General features: G+C 39.7%; 1 protein-coding gene across 1 annotated transcript in view; it reads right to left on the reverse strand.

Annotated features, from left to right (window-relative positions):
• ep400 (E1A binding protein p400) overlaps positions 1–14958 on the reverse strand; it is a 60701-nt gene that overhangs the window by 22629 nt on the left and 23114 nt on the right. Inside the window, 11 exon segments of the mRNA XM_052094367.1 lie at positions 3741–3937; positions 4420–4589; positions 5277–5479; positions 5833–6131; positions 6215–6303; positions 7655–7801; positions 11164–11325; positions 12139–12348; positions 14347–14368; positions 14371–14548; positions 14709–14878. Coding sequence (XP_051950327.1) covers positions 3741–3937; positions 4420–4589; positions 5277–5479; positions 5833–6131; positions 6215–6303; positions 7655–7801; positions 11164–11325; positions 12139–12348; positions 14347–14368; positions 14371–14548; positions 14709–14878 — 1847 coding nt within the window.

Here is a 14958-nt window from a genome sequence, read left to right on the forward strand (position 1 = left end):
TGGGGCTGTTTTAAAGGGAAAAGTGACACACCAAATATTGATTTAGCTTTTTTAGGATATCTGGACTTTGTATGATGTTAATTGATAATTGAAAACTATTTACGGCATTATTTTTTAAGACATTTTTGATGCAACATTTTTCACACGTGCCTAAAACTTTTGCACAGTACTGTATAAAGCAGAGAGAGTACTTTTCTAACATACCCAAAAAGAAATCTGCTGTTAGTGAAATATTTACCTCGGCCATTGATATTATGCTTCTAGGAATTCTATTTTGATCTTAATAGTTCCACATCTTCATCTACTGACGAAGATATTAGAAACTTTGTGGAACCATTAGAACTCAAACTGACCACAAAAAAAAATTATCTTGATTCGGAGATAACCTTGCTTGCTTAATTAAGGCCTTGTCTGCAGGTAAGGCTCCGGGGCCAGATGGCTTTGGCGCTGAAACATTAGCAGCCACGATAAGAAATGAGGATGATTTTCCAGGGGTGGTGGCGGGAGGTCTGGCGCATAAGCTTTTGCTTTATGCAGATTATATCTTAATATTCGCCTCCGACCCTACTAGATCTATGCCTTGCTTCCACAGATTTATCAATTCCTTTTCCAAGTTCTCGGGATACAGAGTAAATCGTTTTTTCACAGGCCAATTGACAAAGGTGGGTTAGGTCTCCCAAAGATTGTGTTTTACTATTATGCTTTTAGTCCCAGACATTTGGCACATTGGTCACTTCCACCTGAGCGAGTGCCTCCCTGGCTCTTTATTTAACAGGAGGTCCTTGCCCCTATCTTGCCATTGCAAAGTGTTTCTGCCAAGCTGCCCAGAGAAGACACATCCCGTTATCTAGATTTATGTCAGTGAGGTCTGAAGCATTCCGATTTTACTCTGCCCCAGACTTTGTATTTTGGGTGATGGGTGGGTATTAACGTAAGGAATAAACACATAAAAAACTGGGTCCTTACCAGCGTGATGATCGGGAGGAAGGTGATTATTGGGGGATGGAAGTCGGCTGGTGTGCCCTCATTTCATGAGTGGTGCACCGAGTTGGACAGAGTGGCGGCCTTTGAAAAGATGCCGCTTGGATGGCTGGGCAGTTTGGGTGCCTTTGACAAGAAGTGGGGCACCTATTTGGCCTTACAAGAAGGTTGCCAGGGAGGAGCAGTGGAGAGGGATAGTTAGAATTTAATATATGTAACTGATTGATGTGTGGAACCCTTTTTCTTTAGAAGACACATTTTTTGTGTCTTTTTATGTCATTTAGTATTTGCTTGGACTGTCTGCTTGTACGTGTGTCTGTTGTTATTCGGTGTCTGACCACTGTGATGTGCGTTGGGTGACGGGAGGGAGGTGCATATACTGATGAATGTCGATTCTGTGTTTTCATGTGATGTTTGTGTTAATTTGAGTATGGAATAAAAATTGTTAATGACAAATAAAGTGCCACACTTCCTTTTGCCAGTTGGTGGCACTATGACCGTGTCCCGCAATATCCACATTAATGTGTTCAGCCCACAAGGCCAAACATTTGCCTAGATTTTGATGTAAATCTCACAATGCATGTAGAAGATATGAGACGATTCCTTTTTCCATAAAGTTTTTACATTAATTTATCGCGTTGCTCTGGCAACATCGTTAGATGTTCAATGGGCTTTTGTGGGATCAACTAGACTGTAAGGTGCATGAGAAGTGCCCGACAAGACAGCCACATCTATGCCAAGAGCTACAGGAAGAGTGGGGTAAAATGTCACCTGAGTATCTGCAAAGCAGTCATTGCTGCACGTGGAGGATTTTTTGATGAGAACTCTGTAGTAGTTTAAGTTCAAAGAGTAATAGTAAATTGTAATAGTAATATTTCATGCTATTAATGTCCTGACTATAAATTGTGATCAGTTGAATGCAGCTTTGGTGAATAACAGTACCAATTTCCTTCCATAAGAGAAAATCTATACATTATTCCAAACTTTTGGCAACCAGTGTGTGTGTATATATCTATATATGAAAATATCCAATTACATCGGCAACCCCCGGGCTGAGGAATCAGTGAATATTCTTTCTTAGTGATTTTGCATTGAAAATTAAATACATTTATTTAAAAAAATGAAAAACTTAAATCAAATACTAATTTCTAAATTCAATCTGCACTCCAAATAAACGGCAAATAAAATAATGAAGTGAAAAAAAAAATGGAAAATTACTTACACAAATGAAGACAAAAACAATTATAATGATGATAATCATTACTGAAATATAAATCATGGTTCGAGGTGAATGTGTTTTTGTATTATTTTATGTTTTAATCACAGATGTACAGGCTGCAGAGTTGTGGTAACAATGAACTGAACTCAAAGCACCTACTGAGCAGAGAATAATTTGCAGCACTCATAGGCAATACAGTCCTTGCATAAAAAAACACAAAAAAAAAACAATCAGAAGACAGAAACAGAGCGAGAAACTTTTAAATACGTGTGTTCCACCAGACTGCACGCCTCCAAACAGCTTATCAGGCATGTGCACAGATGGCTTTTCTGTCATCTGTTCTTAATAATATAACATGTATCAGTGTGTCTACAGGCAAATTGTTATAATTAGCAAATTAATATAACAAATAGCCTAATTATAGTAATAAATGAATACATTAATGGGAAAAGGAGCCAAATATCATCATGACATCAAAGGCATCAGCTATTGGCAATCACTCTGACCATCGTCGATCCATGAGATCCTCGTCTGTTGGCAAAACCCTGATGTGCATTTCTCTCTGTAACTTATGTTTTTACAGTCTCCTTGCTGGTTTTTCTGACACATTCAGAATTACTGCTTTTGTCGGCGTCACTGCGGCTTATTTCGTGAGTGTGCTCGCTTGAAAATTTTTTATTTTAAAGGCTCTATTACGATTTTGTATTTCTCTGTAATGTAGAACAGTGTTTGCAATGTTACCATTAACATTCTTTCTCAGCACTGGAACTCAAACGATTTTATGATGCCCCCAAATATATATAAAAAAACACACACACACACGTAATTAAATTAATATCATAACTAGGCGACTAGTCGACTAATGGCTTAAATTAACGACTACTAGTCGACTAGGAAAATCTATGGTCGTGGGCAGCCCTACTAATAAAAATCCTTAGAAGAAAAATAGGGCCTACACACTTCCAGTGCTTGAGCCCTAACAACCATGCAGAATAAAAAAAAACTCAATATTTTGTCTTTGAAACTCAACATCCATCATAATGTTAATGTGCGGTCACATTGCATGGTTTGGCAGTTACCTCTGTGTGGGCGGTGCTTCATCTACAGCTACACTAAATACTCACAATGGACAAGGATATCCCTTTAGCGGAGAGTTTCTTTTTAATTTCTCTCTCTCTCGAAGTATAAAATGCAGCATTAAAAAAAGGCTGGTTTCACATGCGCTTAATTTTGCCCATGTATTTTCGCAGTGCAAAGGTAAACGTAGTCTCAGCCTCAGAGAGCATGCCCAAGGACTGCCCACAGTCTGTGCACTAACAGTCTGATGCTTATAGCACACAAAACTTGAAAACGCTTTCTCGATCAACTCAGCACAAATCTGACTGTGATAGGTCGCTTTACATGTCAGTTAGATGGCTTTTCCAGTCTAAATGAGCAGTCCTTGGCCAATTGATATATACCGCAGACATAGGTCTGGCTATGCGAGACTAAGGAAAATGTGACCGCGCCTTTATGGTTGTGTCTTTGGGAATATGCTGACCTGTATATGTGGATGTCTTTGGAACGGCCAATCTTCTCACACCACTCCTGTGTGCGCATGTCCATGCTGGGGTTCAAATCTGTGTCATAGAACACAATGGTGTCTGCGTCGAACACATGACCCACAGCTGAGCAGCAGCGATTGGTCAGGATGGTGCAGAAGACCTGTCTGTTACGGTTAAATTTCTTGACCTGCTCCTGAGAGAGGCGGGGGAACAGGGACCAAGATGAGTTTTAGCATCACATAAAGAATGAATGAAACTGTTCATAAGAGGTTTACTTCAGCTAAGCTTTCATGACAACAATGTACAGCACAATGACAACAATTGGACAAACACCAGAGCAGAAGAAACTGAAAGTGAAAAGAAAATGAAAGAATTAAGCAAAAGATAAAAGACCAAGAAAAGATGTCCAAGATCAGATCATAAAGGGCAAATGGCAGATTTACATTTCAGTAGTTCTTTCAGTGGATGTGTGTGGTTTTGAGAGCATGTCATGCATATGAAGGAGCCTATAATGTAAGCATATTTTAAGGCCATGTATGGAACTGAATCCAACAGGGAGGGAAGAGTGCTCAGTTATCCACCCCCTTCAATACAATTACATAACCTGTGTTGTCCAGGGAAATACAAAAATCAAGCAGAGACAGAGGACAGCGTAACAGAGAGCATGTCTATTACCTGTCTCTCCTCCAGTGACAGGCTTTCATCTAGCCGTACGTAGGTGAGATGATGGTGGTCTAAGAAGGCCTCCAGTAAGTCCAGCATGCTGGTCATCTGAGTGAAGATCAGCACACGCCTATTCTCGGCTCTCAGCTTCTGCAGCAGGATGGAGAGGGCCTCCAGTTTACCTACAAAGCAATATTGAACCACATTAAAGCCCAAAACATCTTAACAGCATTTGAATGGGGTTATGGTGAATGTAGGATCTGGAAAAGACACAATCCTGTTCCATTTCTGCAAAGCAAGACATTTGATTAAAAAACCTGCCCATATAAGTGTATTACCAACTTAAAACAATCACATATTTTAATTCAAAGTGACCACAGGAACAATGGGACATCCAAATACATCTCTCTATTTGTAAATCCTTTTATTTAGTGGGGCTTCCTCATGCAAAATTCCAACAATGCTAGGGTGGGTTTCAGTGCATGCCATATGGTTGATTAGTGTTCTGGGGGATTGCTTACTTACCCAAATTAAAAGAGCCCACCACCAAGTCACTATGACATTCAGGTACATAGATATACAGTAGTTATTCTCTCAATGGGATTTTTTTCACCTGTTGAATTGTACCTTTAAGTCTGAATGCCTAGAAAAGTAATAGCACTTTCTTGTCAACCAGCTGTTTTTGGTATCATCTATGCCCGTTTCTCAAATGGTGCAGGATTTATACCCCTAAGTTTAACAGTTATGGTTTGGAATTTGAACAAACTCCTAAACTTAAGTATGAGCAATAGTAATACTTGTCTTAGTAAACACCACTAATTAAAATATCTCTTAAGTTAACAGTGGTGTGGTACTACTGCGCTACACACCTGAATCCATCTCCTGTATTTGTACATCAGGAGAGCTGACTAAGGCAGGACAGGCCAAGCTCCGTATCTCTGCATTGTGGGGAGCAGACACTTCCTGCAGCTGTCGCCTCAAAGCCTTTTGTGCTAGGCTGTATGATGGTGGAGGATTGAACGCATACAGCTGAGGGGGAGGGGCCACAGCAGCAGGAAATACACAGGAGAACCTACAACACAACAGGAAGTCATATAATTATATGACAAATCTCTTATTATATTAAATACTTTATACATTTATTTGAAGAATATGGTGTGATCAATAATTATAATTAGATTGTATTATTATTATTATTATTATTATTATCACAAAAGCTTAAAATGGCAAGCAACATAAAGTAATCTTCAAATACAGACAAGCTGCTAGGAAGCTCTTCCTTTTTAAAATAAAAAATGTATATGCAAGATGCCCACACACAATTATCGTGAAAAAAGGACACAGCAATACGCGCGATTTGTGTGAGTTTTACTGCATTTAAAATAAAGACATGGCACTGGACAGTGGGATAGAACCTGCATGTACCTCTTCCTCCGGGTTCCTGCTGCTTTCTCCTGCACGGTGCTAGAGAGAATTGCTGAGCGGAGAGGAGCCACTGTGGACACACAAGTCTGCTGAGCCCTCAGGCAGCTGTCTCTACCCACCCAAGACCAGCGGGAGTGCCAGGGAGCTGGGAAGGATGGCGGAGGTCGTCCCTCGTAAACGGAGCAGGCTTTCACCAGGTCAGATCCATAGAGCACAGAGTGCGAGGACCGTCGCTCGTTCGCACGAAACAAACAAGCCAGGCGCTCCTTTAGCTGCCTGTTTCTCTCCTCATTTGATGGCTAAAGAGACAGACAAGTTTGAGGACAGAGCTTTTCAAAAGATTCTTTCCTCATTTCCTCAAACACTTGTCTTTTAGACTCACTTGTGATGTGGCATTGGTTGAGGCTTTGGCATTTGGAACAGAGTCTGTGGTAGCTGGAGTTGTGACTGTGGTACTTAGCCCAGTGGTTGCTTTATGAAAACAGGCAGAAAAGGAGACTTCATATTAAGCAGTAGAATAATCACATATATCAACTTTGTCATATATTTAAAGGATGTTTCTGCTTATACAACGGATTACTATGATGATAGATTTCACATGATTTAATCCGGCCTGCAGCTTGCTTATACTGAAAACTTTTTGTCATTGGATATGCATTCCATTCCATAGGGCTTATCTCTATTCCCTAATCCCCAAAGGGTTTACTGTGCAGGGTGCTGAAGGGTGCAGGGTTAAAAAAACGTCAGACATTCAGAATGCAAATTAACATCATCTTTCCATGCCAAAGCAGCTGCTGTTACTGTCACATAAGGCTGAAGACAATGAATATCATATCAGTAATCTTTACACATGATTTTGACTATTAACTACTTTCAGAATGCAAACTGATAAAATATATATATACATATATATATATATATATATATATATATATATATATATATATATATATATATATATATATATAATTATTTTTTAAATAATAATTTAGGATAAATGAAAATGTAAGCTTCATTTTTTTATATTTGTATTTTATTCATTTCAAATAAAAAAATTAACCAGTGAACAAATGTACAGTATATGTTCAATTATTGAATCAATTAAATTACACAGTGTAAACTTTTGTTTTATTTGAACTCCCTTATTAGTATCACAGATCAAGCAAATTTTCAAAAGCCAGTTTCAAACAGCCTTTTATATTTTTTAAAGGTTAATTATAATAATCAAACACATTTCAAAACTACAGAGATTAAGGGATGTCACATGAATTTGTTGAAAGAATCAGTGTTTGCAGTAGCATCAGGTTTATCTATTCAGCCAATCATGTGGCAGCAGTGCATAAAATCACACAGATATGGGTCAGGAGATTCAGTTAATGTTCATCTCATCCATAAGAATGATGAAACAAAATGTGATATCAGTGATTTGGACCATGGCATGAGTGTTGGTGCCAGATGGGCTGGTTTGAGTATTTCTGTAACTGCTGATCTCCTGGAACTTTCACACAAAACAGTCTCTAGATTTTACTTCGAATAGGGGATTGTCCCGGGATGTGTGTGAATGCGAGCAGATTACGCGAAAGATGGGGCAGTGTGAATGAACACCAATATTATATTTCTATATTAAAAAAATTCTTGTGAATTTTTAGTAAATATTGTGTACATCTCATTTGCTGTATTTTATTTGTATTTTTGATATATTGGCCTAATATCGGCCATCAGCCACCCAGTTCTTTAGACACAAGTATCTGTCAATGAAAAACCCATTTCAGTGAATCAGTGGTGAAAAGAACAATCAGATTCAGACAGAGAAGTGCCTCACCTTGCGGTGGTGTCAAGGTGGCATGGGGAGGAGTTCCCGTGGAGTTTTGGACAGGCACAGTCTGAGGCACTGTGGGCATCACCATAGGCGGTCCCTGTGGCCTGAGAAGAGGCTGTCCAGGAGCAGATACAATCTGCAGAATGTTGCCTGATGCAGACACATACACACAGACAGACACACACAAAAATGGGTCCCTTTAAGATAAGTAATCTGGAGCGAATAGGATTTACTAAATACATGTAAACTAACCATAACAAAATCGTTCAGTTAATTCGGTTCTCTGAAGGATTGAGACACAGACCACTCTATGGGAGATGTTTTAAATAAGCCCACATTACCAGTTAAACACAGAGAAATACAAGCAAACTCATTCATCTCCAAAATCAAACATCATGCCCCTAGAACAACATAAGCCACATTAGACGTGGTAACTCAAGGCCTGTAATACTTGACAAAAGTGTTAGAAGAGGCCCAACTTGCAGCTGCGCAGATATAAAACCTTAAATAAAACACACAATGATGCCACTGGCTCGGAAAAACATACAAACACTTGTTGACAATGTCTAAAATCTCTAGTTCTAAATGCAAACAAGGCAAAGGGCATGCAATCTCTGTCATTTTGCCAATGAAAACAGAGGGGAACTGAAAGACGACAGCCGAAAGACCATGCATAGGCCTTAGAAACTTTAAGTATAAAAGCAGGATTTGGGCGTAAAATGACCGGAGTGCCATATATGGATCTAGTGGACAATACCCTAGTGCTTTAAATGGTTTCAATAATCTTTTGAGGTAAACCTACCTCACACAGTTTATTCCTTTTAGAAGGCCCATAGATTTCAAATGACTGGGTCCGGGTGAAATATCTGCCCCCTTACTTGCAATGTTTCCACCAGATTGTGACACCACAGGACCACCAATATGATTGTTAATTCCTATTCTCCCACTCTTGCTAAAGTGTGAGCGATGAGGTGTACAGGATGGAATGCGTAAAGTAGTAGATTTGGCCACTGGTGAGTAGGGTTGTGCCGATGGACGATATCATCGTCCATCGTGATGGCTGACCAACATCATGATGTAGAGCCACCATCGTGATGCCACGCCCCCGTTTGCAAGTCTTGCTAGTGTGACTCACTAATCCTAGTCTCTTCTACAGTTAACCTAAAAACTTTGCAGGGACTGCTCTGTAAATTAAATTGAGAATATAACTAATGCATATATGCTATTTTAAATACTGTAGTATATGCCAGAGACGTGACGTGTTAGTCTGTGAAAATACCGTGTCAGGCAGGCTACACAAATATTGATCTGGACATTGTTAGCTTCTTGTCTTTTTTTTACATGTCTTACACTGTACATTTAAATTAAAATATTTTATGTTGTAGGCTACAAGAAAATAGCCTTTATTAATTAATTATTAGTAGTTGTAGTGTCTCAGAAAATCTTGCTCATTGTCACATAGCTCTTGTATACACTGAAGCGGCAGTTTAAGATAGCTAAACCCAGACCAGCGAACGTCAAATAACTTTTGTCTGGTTAATACTTTTAAAGAAAAATTTCCTTGGCCATAAATCCATAATGTCAAATCAAATGAAAGAAACAAGGTGAATATGAATAACACACATTTATTAAAACATAGAAGAACAACAGGAAAACGGGAACAACACTCAGACCGAATCTCGGCATTAACATTTCACTTATAATTAGCAGCACAATTAACTTCAGCACAGGCTACAAAATAAATTATGTTATTGAAATATTGTAAAGTGGTCATATGAACTACACAAATGAACGTTTAAAAAATAATATGTAAAATCGAATAGCTCCGCAACGGATGGCGAAAAATGCGTAAAGTCTAATATCTTTCACCAAAGACCATGTTTAAATTTCGATGTTTCTGGCCAGAAATACCAACATATTCACTTTATCTGGTTTTAATAAGCTGCGGATTGGAGTAACTACACTACCTGCTGTGCTGAAGATCCGCTCTGATGGAGTACTGGTAGCACATATGCACATATATTTCTGTGCTAATCTTGCCATGAACGGAAACCATTTGTCGTCCTTTTGTCGTTCGTTTCCCCCCCACCCCACCGACGATATCATCGTCCATCGCGATGTTTTACTGTCAACATCGTCAACTGCCAATTTAGGGGACATCGCCCAACCCTACTGGTGAGCCAGCACATCTATCCCCAAAGATTCATCTCGGTCACAAATCGAGAAGTACAGCTTGCTTGCAACAGATCTGCGGGAGCCCTTCCAAACCATGGTCAAATCAACACAATTAACGGAGGATGCACTGTTCATTCTTAATTAGAAAGTGAGGTCCTGAATTCAGATCCCCAGGAACATGTGTTTCCCTCAATGAGGTCAGGTGATTGTATGCCCATATTAAAATTACATGGGGCATTTGATGGAGGCCTTTGGAACACTTTCGCCCATGATGATTTTTGTAAGACATTACTATGGTATTGACAGTTCTCAATAGAATATGATGTCTATGAATAAATGGTAGGAAGTGCTTTAGGGCGAGGAACACTGCGAGTAACTCCAAAACGTTTATATGGTTCTGACTCCAAAGAGTTGACCACCTGCCACTCATTGCACATCCCTCCAGAATAGCTCCTCAACCAGTGAGAGATGCATCTGTCGTGATGACCTTGCAAGTTATAATCATGCCCATCGCCACACCCCTGGCTAACAAGGCTGTATCTCTCCACACTTAGTGTCCTGAGGCATAAAAAGAGATTAGGACAATCTTGTTCCTGTGTGCACCCCAGTTCCAATCAGTCCATATCCATATTTTGGAGAAATTAAGCCATAAACCCACCGTTTGGTTAGAAAACCTTGATGCAAGTCTTTCCTGTCAATATTGTTCACACAAACATTCGGGCAAGGCAGCACGTTGCAAAGTGCTTTATGCTCAATGGTACTCATATCTACCGACAAAAACTCTCCTACATCGTGAGCAGCAAGCTGATGCGGCTGCAGATCTAGAAGGGAATTCAAGCGAGTCTGCCAAGCTCAAGAGAGAGGAAAAACTTTTCTCAGTGTGGACCCCTAGCAAGCCAAAGCAGCCGAGGTAGCAACTAGCTGTGCTAGTCACAAGGTTTTATAATAAATTATCACGGAAACATGTTAGCAAGCTACAGCAAAGAACAAGTTGAAGGATGGGTTAGCCAAAAGGTGTTGACATTGGCCAAAGATTACTACAACGCTCAGGGAGTTGAGCGCAAACTCTTCTCCTATGAGTGCTTAAGTATTTTTTATGGCCAATAGTAAGAGCTTGTAGAGTGAGTATTGAAGAGCGAAATTCTGAGGGGATTGAGCTGCTACCAGATTTTATTCAGGAGGGCAGGGCTCCATTTCCTGCCAGGCACGACAGCACACCTCCCATAGATTGGTCTGTGTCAAAACTAATTGACTGAAAGAGAAATACATGTGACTGAATATGGAAGTGAAATGGGACAGAGAGGTGAGGAAAAGAATGAATATGGGCTGGACATTACCGAATGTACCTTGGAGCTGCAGGGGCTGGCCGGTGGTGAGCTGGCGGAGTTGGCTTGGGGACAGAGTGAACTTGTTGCCCTGGAACTGCAGGGTGACTGGGGTTTCAGGCTGGGCAATGCGGCCCTGCCCAACCAACTGGGCAACTTTCACTACATCTCCACCTTCAGCAGGAGATTAAAACACAGAGAGAAAAAAATCTTGTTAAATTACATTTTAAGTGGCTGACAATTTGTCTCGGAGAGACAAATGTATTCATTAGTTCCAGAGTGGGCACAGAAAGGGGCATGTGGGTCCAGGGTGGGACAGAAACTCAAAACTTTTCTTTTAAACAGTAAAAATAAAACACCTGCAACTGATGATGTGGGGAGCGGTGCTTACATGCTTGAGAGCTCTTTACAACCAATGAAAGACAGACAAAATGTTAACACTTTAAAATAAGGTTCAATTTGTTAACATTAGCTAACAACATTAGTTAACATAAACTAACAACGATAAATACATATTAAGCATTTATTAATATACCAATGCATTTTTAAAATCAAAAGTTATATTAGTTAACATTAGATAATGCACTATGAACTAACATTGACAAAAACAGTGAATCGATTGTTCGGGATACCTAAAGCATTAACTAATGTTAACAAATGTAACCTTATTGTAAAGCGTTACCGACAAAATAAATTAAAATAACTGGCTCTGAAGAAATTCTGCACCAAGAAAGGGAGGTAAAACAATGTTAGAAGGCTTTCAGATCATCCAGCTGCTGGCCTGGCTCAAAAAAAAGAAAGGGATTAGTGTAGAAACGATAAAAGAAAAAGGAAATTTATAGAAGAAAAACAAAAGGAGAAGTATAGATATTGGAGATGTCTGAAGGGTCATGCTTGTTTATAGACAAATTTAAGTGCAGATGTATAAGGGACAGAGAATATGAGAGGAGGGACCGGTCTGCAATGGGTCGTAGGGAGACCACTTACTAGGCAATCGTGCCTGGGCCTGGGAGCTGAGTACCAGCCTCTGGGCTACCAAGCTGTGCTGGAGGGAGAGGGCAGCAGGGGCCTGAGGGGCCACAGCAGGCATAGAGGGTATTGTGGTGACCCCTGCCACACCCAAAGCCAGAGGGGTAGAAGGGGGGTTAGGGGTGGCTCCTGTTAGGAGTGGTCCAGATGAGCTGTTGGTGGTTGTGGCTAAGAAGGAAGAGGTGGAGTTAACTGTCTGGACTGATCAATTGGGGAAGAGTGTAAAGGTAGTGGAGGATAAACAAATCTCATGTATCCATCTATTAAATTAAACATGAGAATGATTTATTTAAACAACATACACAGACACGTTAAGAAGTGGGATTTAATCTAGTTGGAATTAGAGGGCTTTACTTTCATCTGTAAGAGTGTGCTCTTTAATATTTACAGAAACACAAACCTCTAACTTCAAATTTTCAATAGAAATGTATAGCTTATTAAGAAAACTTTGTAAACTAGTATACTGGATAATGTAGCAGCAAAATTAACAGTAATTCCAGTATAAGTCATCAGTAGAAAAAAGCGCTTTTTCATATATTCTATATACCTATATTAATTTTCAACTTGCATCTGTACTTTTAAGTATTCAGATCTCTTTTTTGTTCAATTTAGTTTTAAGACATCAGCTCACTTTTCATTCACACAGTTATTTTTTGGAACCCATTCAACTTAAATAATTTGTAAACAAATAATAATAATAATAATAATATATATTATAATAGTAATATATCTCAATCATCACCTTTAACTTTTAAACACTCAAACTTTTATTTTGACATTATGAACTCTTCAGGAATTCCTGTATGTGTGTATGTTTGTAGGCAAGTTCACAGTTTAATTAGCTTCTTATTAAAATTCTGGATAAAAAAAAAAAAAAGCACATCCGGTGTCATTGTAAATGTATATTATAAGTGAACCGAACTTTTGAGCATCTACATCTGAGATGTTCGAGAGTAGCGCTCAAATATTGCACACCGCAGTGAAGGCTAAAAATAGCCATGACTGTGTATGTAAACAGAGCTGTCTAAAAGTTCGCTCCATTGGCCATCCCAGGTGCCACCCCAAAATCTTCATGTCTTCATATTCAATACCACCAGACAGAACTTAGTTGGTTTAAAACGGAGCAGGAACTGAAGCAGTGTCAAAAATGACAGGTAATTTGGTGGACTTGCGGAACAGTGCGTTCATATTTCAAAATGAAATATGGCTTGAGCGTGCATTATACGTTGTGCAGCATTTCATAACCGCGTGAACCCGACCACTGAAGTGCACCTGTGAAGTGGGCTTGATAAAGTCAGATGAGGGAGCATTACAATATAAACAACACTCAAACACCGCACAACATTTCGACAAGCACTATAAATGAACAGAGCAGTACTCCCAAAAATCCCTTCTCTGCCCGGCCAGCTAGACATAAAATGGTAATGTAGTAAACTAATTCTTCTTATTTCATCATCTTATTCTGACTAACTGTTTTGGGGTGTGAATAACACCTGTGTGCCTCATATTGTAATTTGTTTGTCAAACGTGAGGAAAATCTGCAAAATCCACTATCAGTAGACCATTAATTTCAACCTTTTTACCTGTGCACCTGGTTTATTTCAGTGGTGTCATGCTGGGAAGCTCAGCCCACACCGAAATCTCAGTGGTCCAAAATCCCACTCTACATTTAGTAGCAGTATAATTAACATCAATTATGAACTGCTTGGTTGCGACTGTGCTGTGTTATGCAGTATTTCCACTTTCAGTGTGTACAGACAAATTACTTGTCACCGTAAATTTGCCATGTTGCGCCTGGTTAAGACACAGTTAAAGTGTGCACATTTAGACAAATGTGTATTCGGTTGCACAAAGGAAATATCTCCTGGTGTCTTGATCTACAGTGGTCCAAATGTTTGCACATGCACTTTATATAGGTGTGTGTATATATATATATATATATAGGTATTTTATATAGGTATTTTATTTCGTTGTGTTGTCTCATGTGGTCCTGTGTTGGTCCTTTGTTGTTTTTATGTAGCACCATGGTCCTGGAGGAACGTTGTCTCGTTTTGCTGTGTACTGTACTAACTGTATATGGTTGAAACGACAATAAAAACCACTTGACTTGACTACAGTAAAAAACATGGTTTTTTTTAGCTTGAGTTTGTATATGATTGATCTTACCCTGTGTAGAAGTGGTGGTGGTGGTGGTGGTGGTAAGGGTGATTTACCCCTCGTCTGTGCGTTTGGGGCAACAGTAGTAGGGGTGGTAGTGGTGGTGGGGGCAGTAGTAACAGCAGTGGCATGCAAGGCTTGAGTGGTGCTGCTGGTCATGGGGACCAGGCGACCCTCTGGTTTTGTTCCATACTGCACTGGCAGGAACAACCTGAAACAACAATCAGCCAAAAGTCAGCATCAACTCACCTGCATTAATATGCCAAAAATTTTATATTATTATACACTCAGCTGTAGTGTTTACAGCTGGTGGAACTGTGTACAGTAGATGGTGATGTAATACTCTTGGTTAAGGAACAGGCCTTTCACACCTCATAGGGTTGATCTTGCAGGGTTTGGGTCTGGGTGGAGGGTCGGATGCACTGTAGATTTCCTCAATGAGCTGCTTGGTCATCCTAAGTTTGGGCAGAACTTCCTCTGCCTCATGACGAGTCCGTTTACCCTCGTTACCGATCAGGTCAAACAGAGACATATTTACAGTCTGGAGAAGAAAATGATATACAAGTAAAAAAAAAACCAGCTTTCACTCCCACTGTCCCCATCCAAAATACAATTTATCTT

The sequence above is a fragment of the Xyrauchen texanus genome, chromosome 27 (assembly GCF_025860055.1).
Source record: "Xyrauchen texanus isolate HMW12.3.18 chromosome 27, RBS_HiC_50CHRs, whole genome shotgun sequence".
Classification (NCBI taxonomy): domain Eukaryota; kingdom Metazoa; phylum Chordata; class Actinopteri; order Cypriniformes; family Catostomidae; genus Xyrauchen; species Xyrauchen texanus.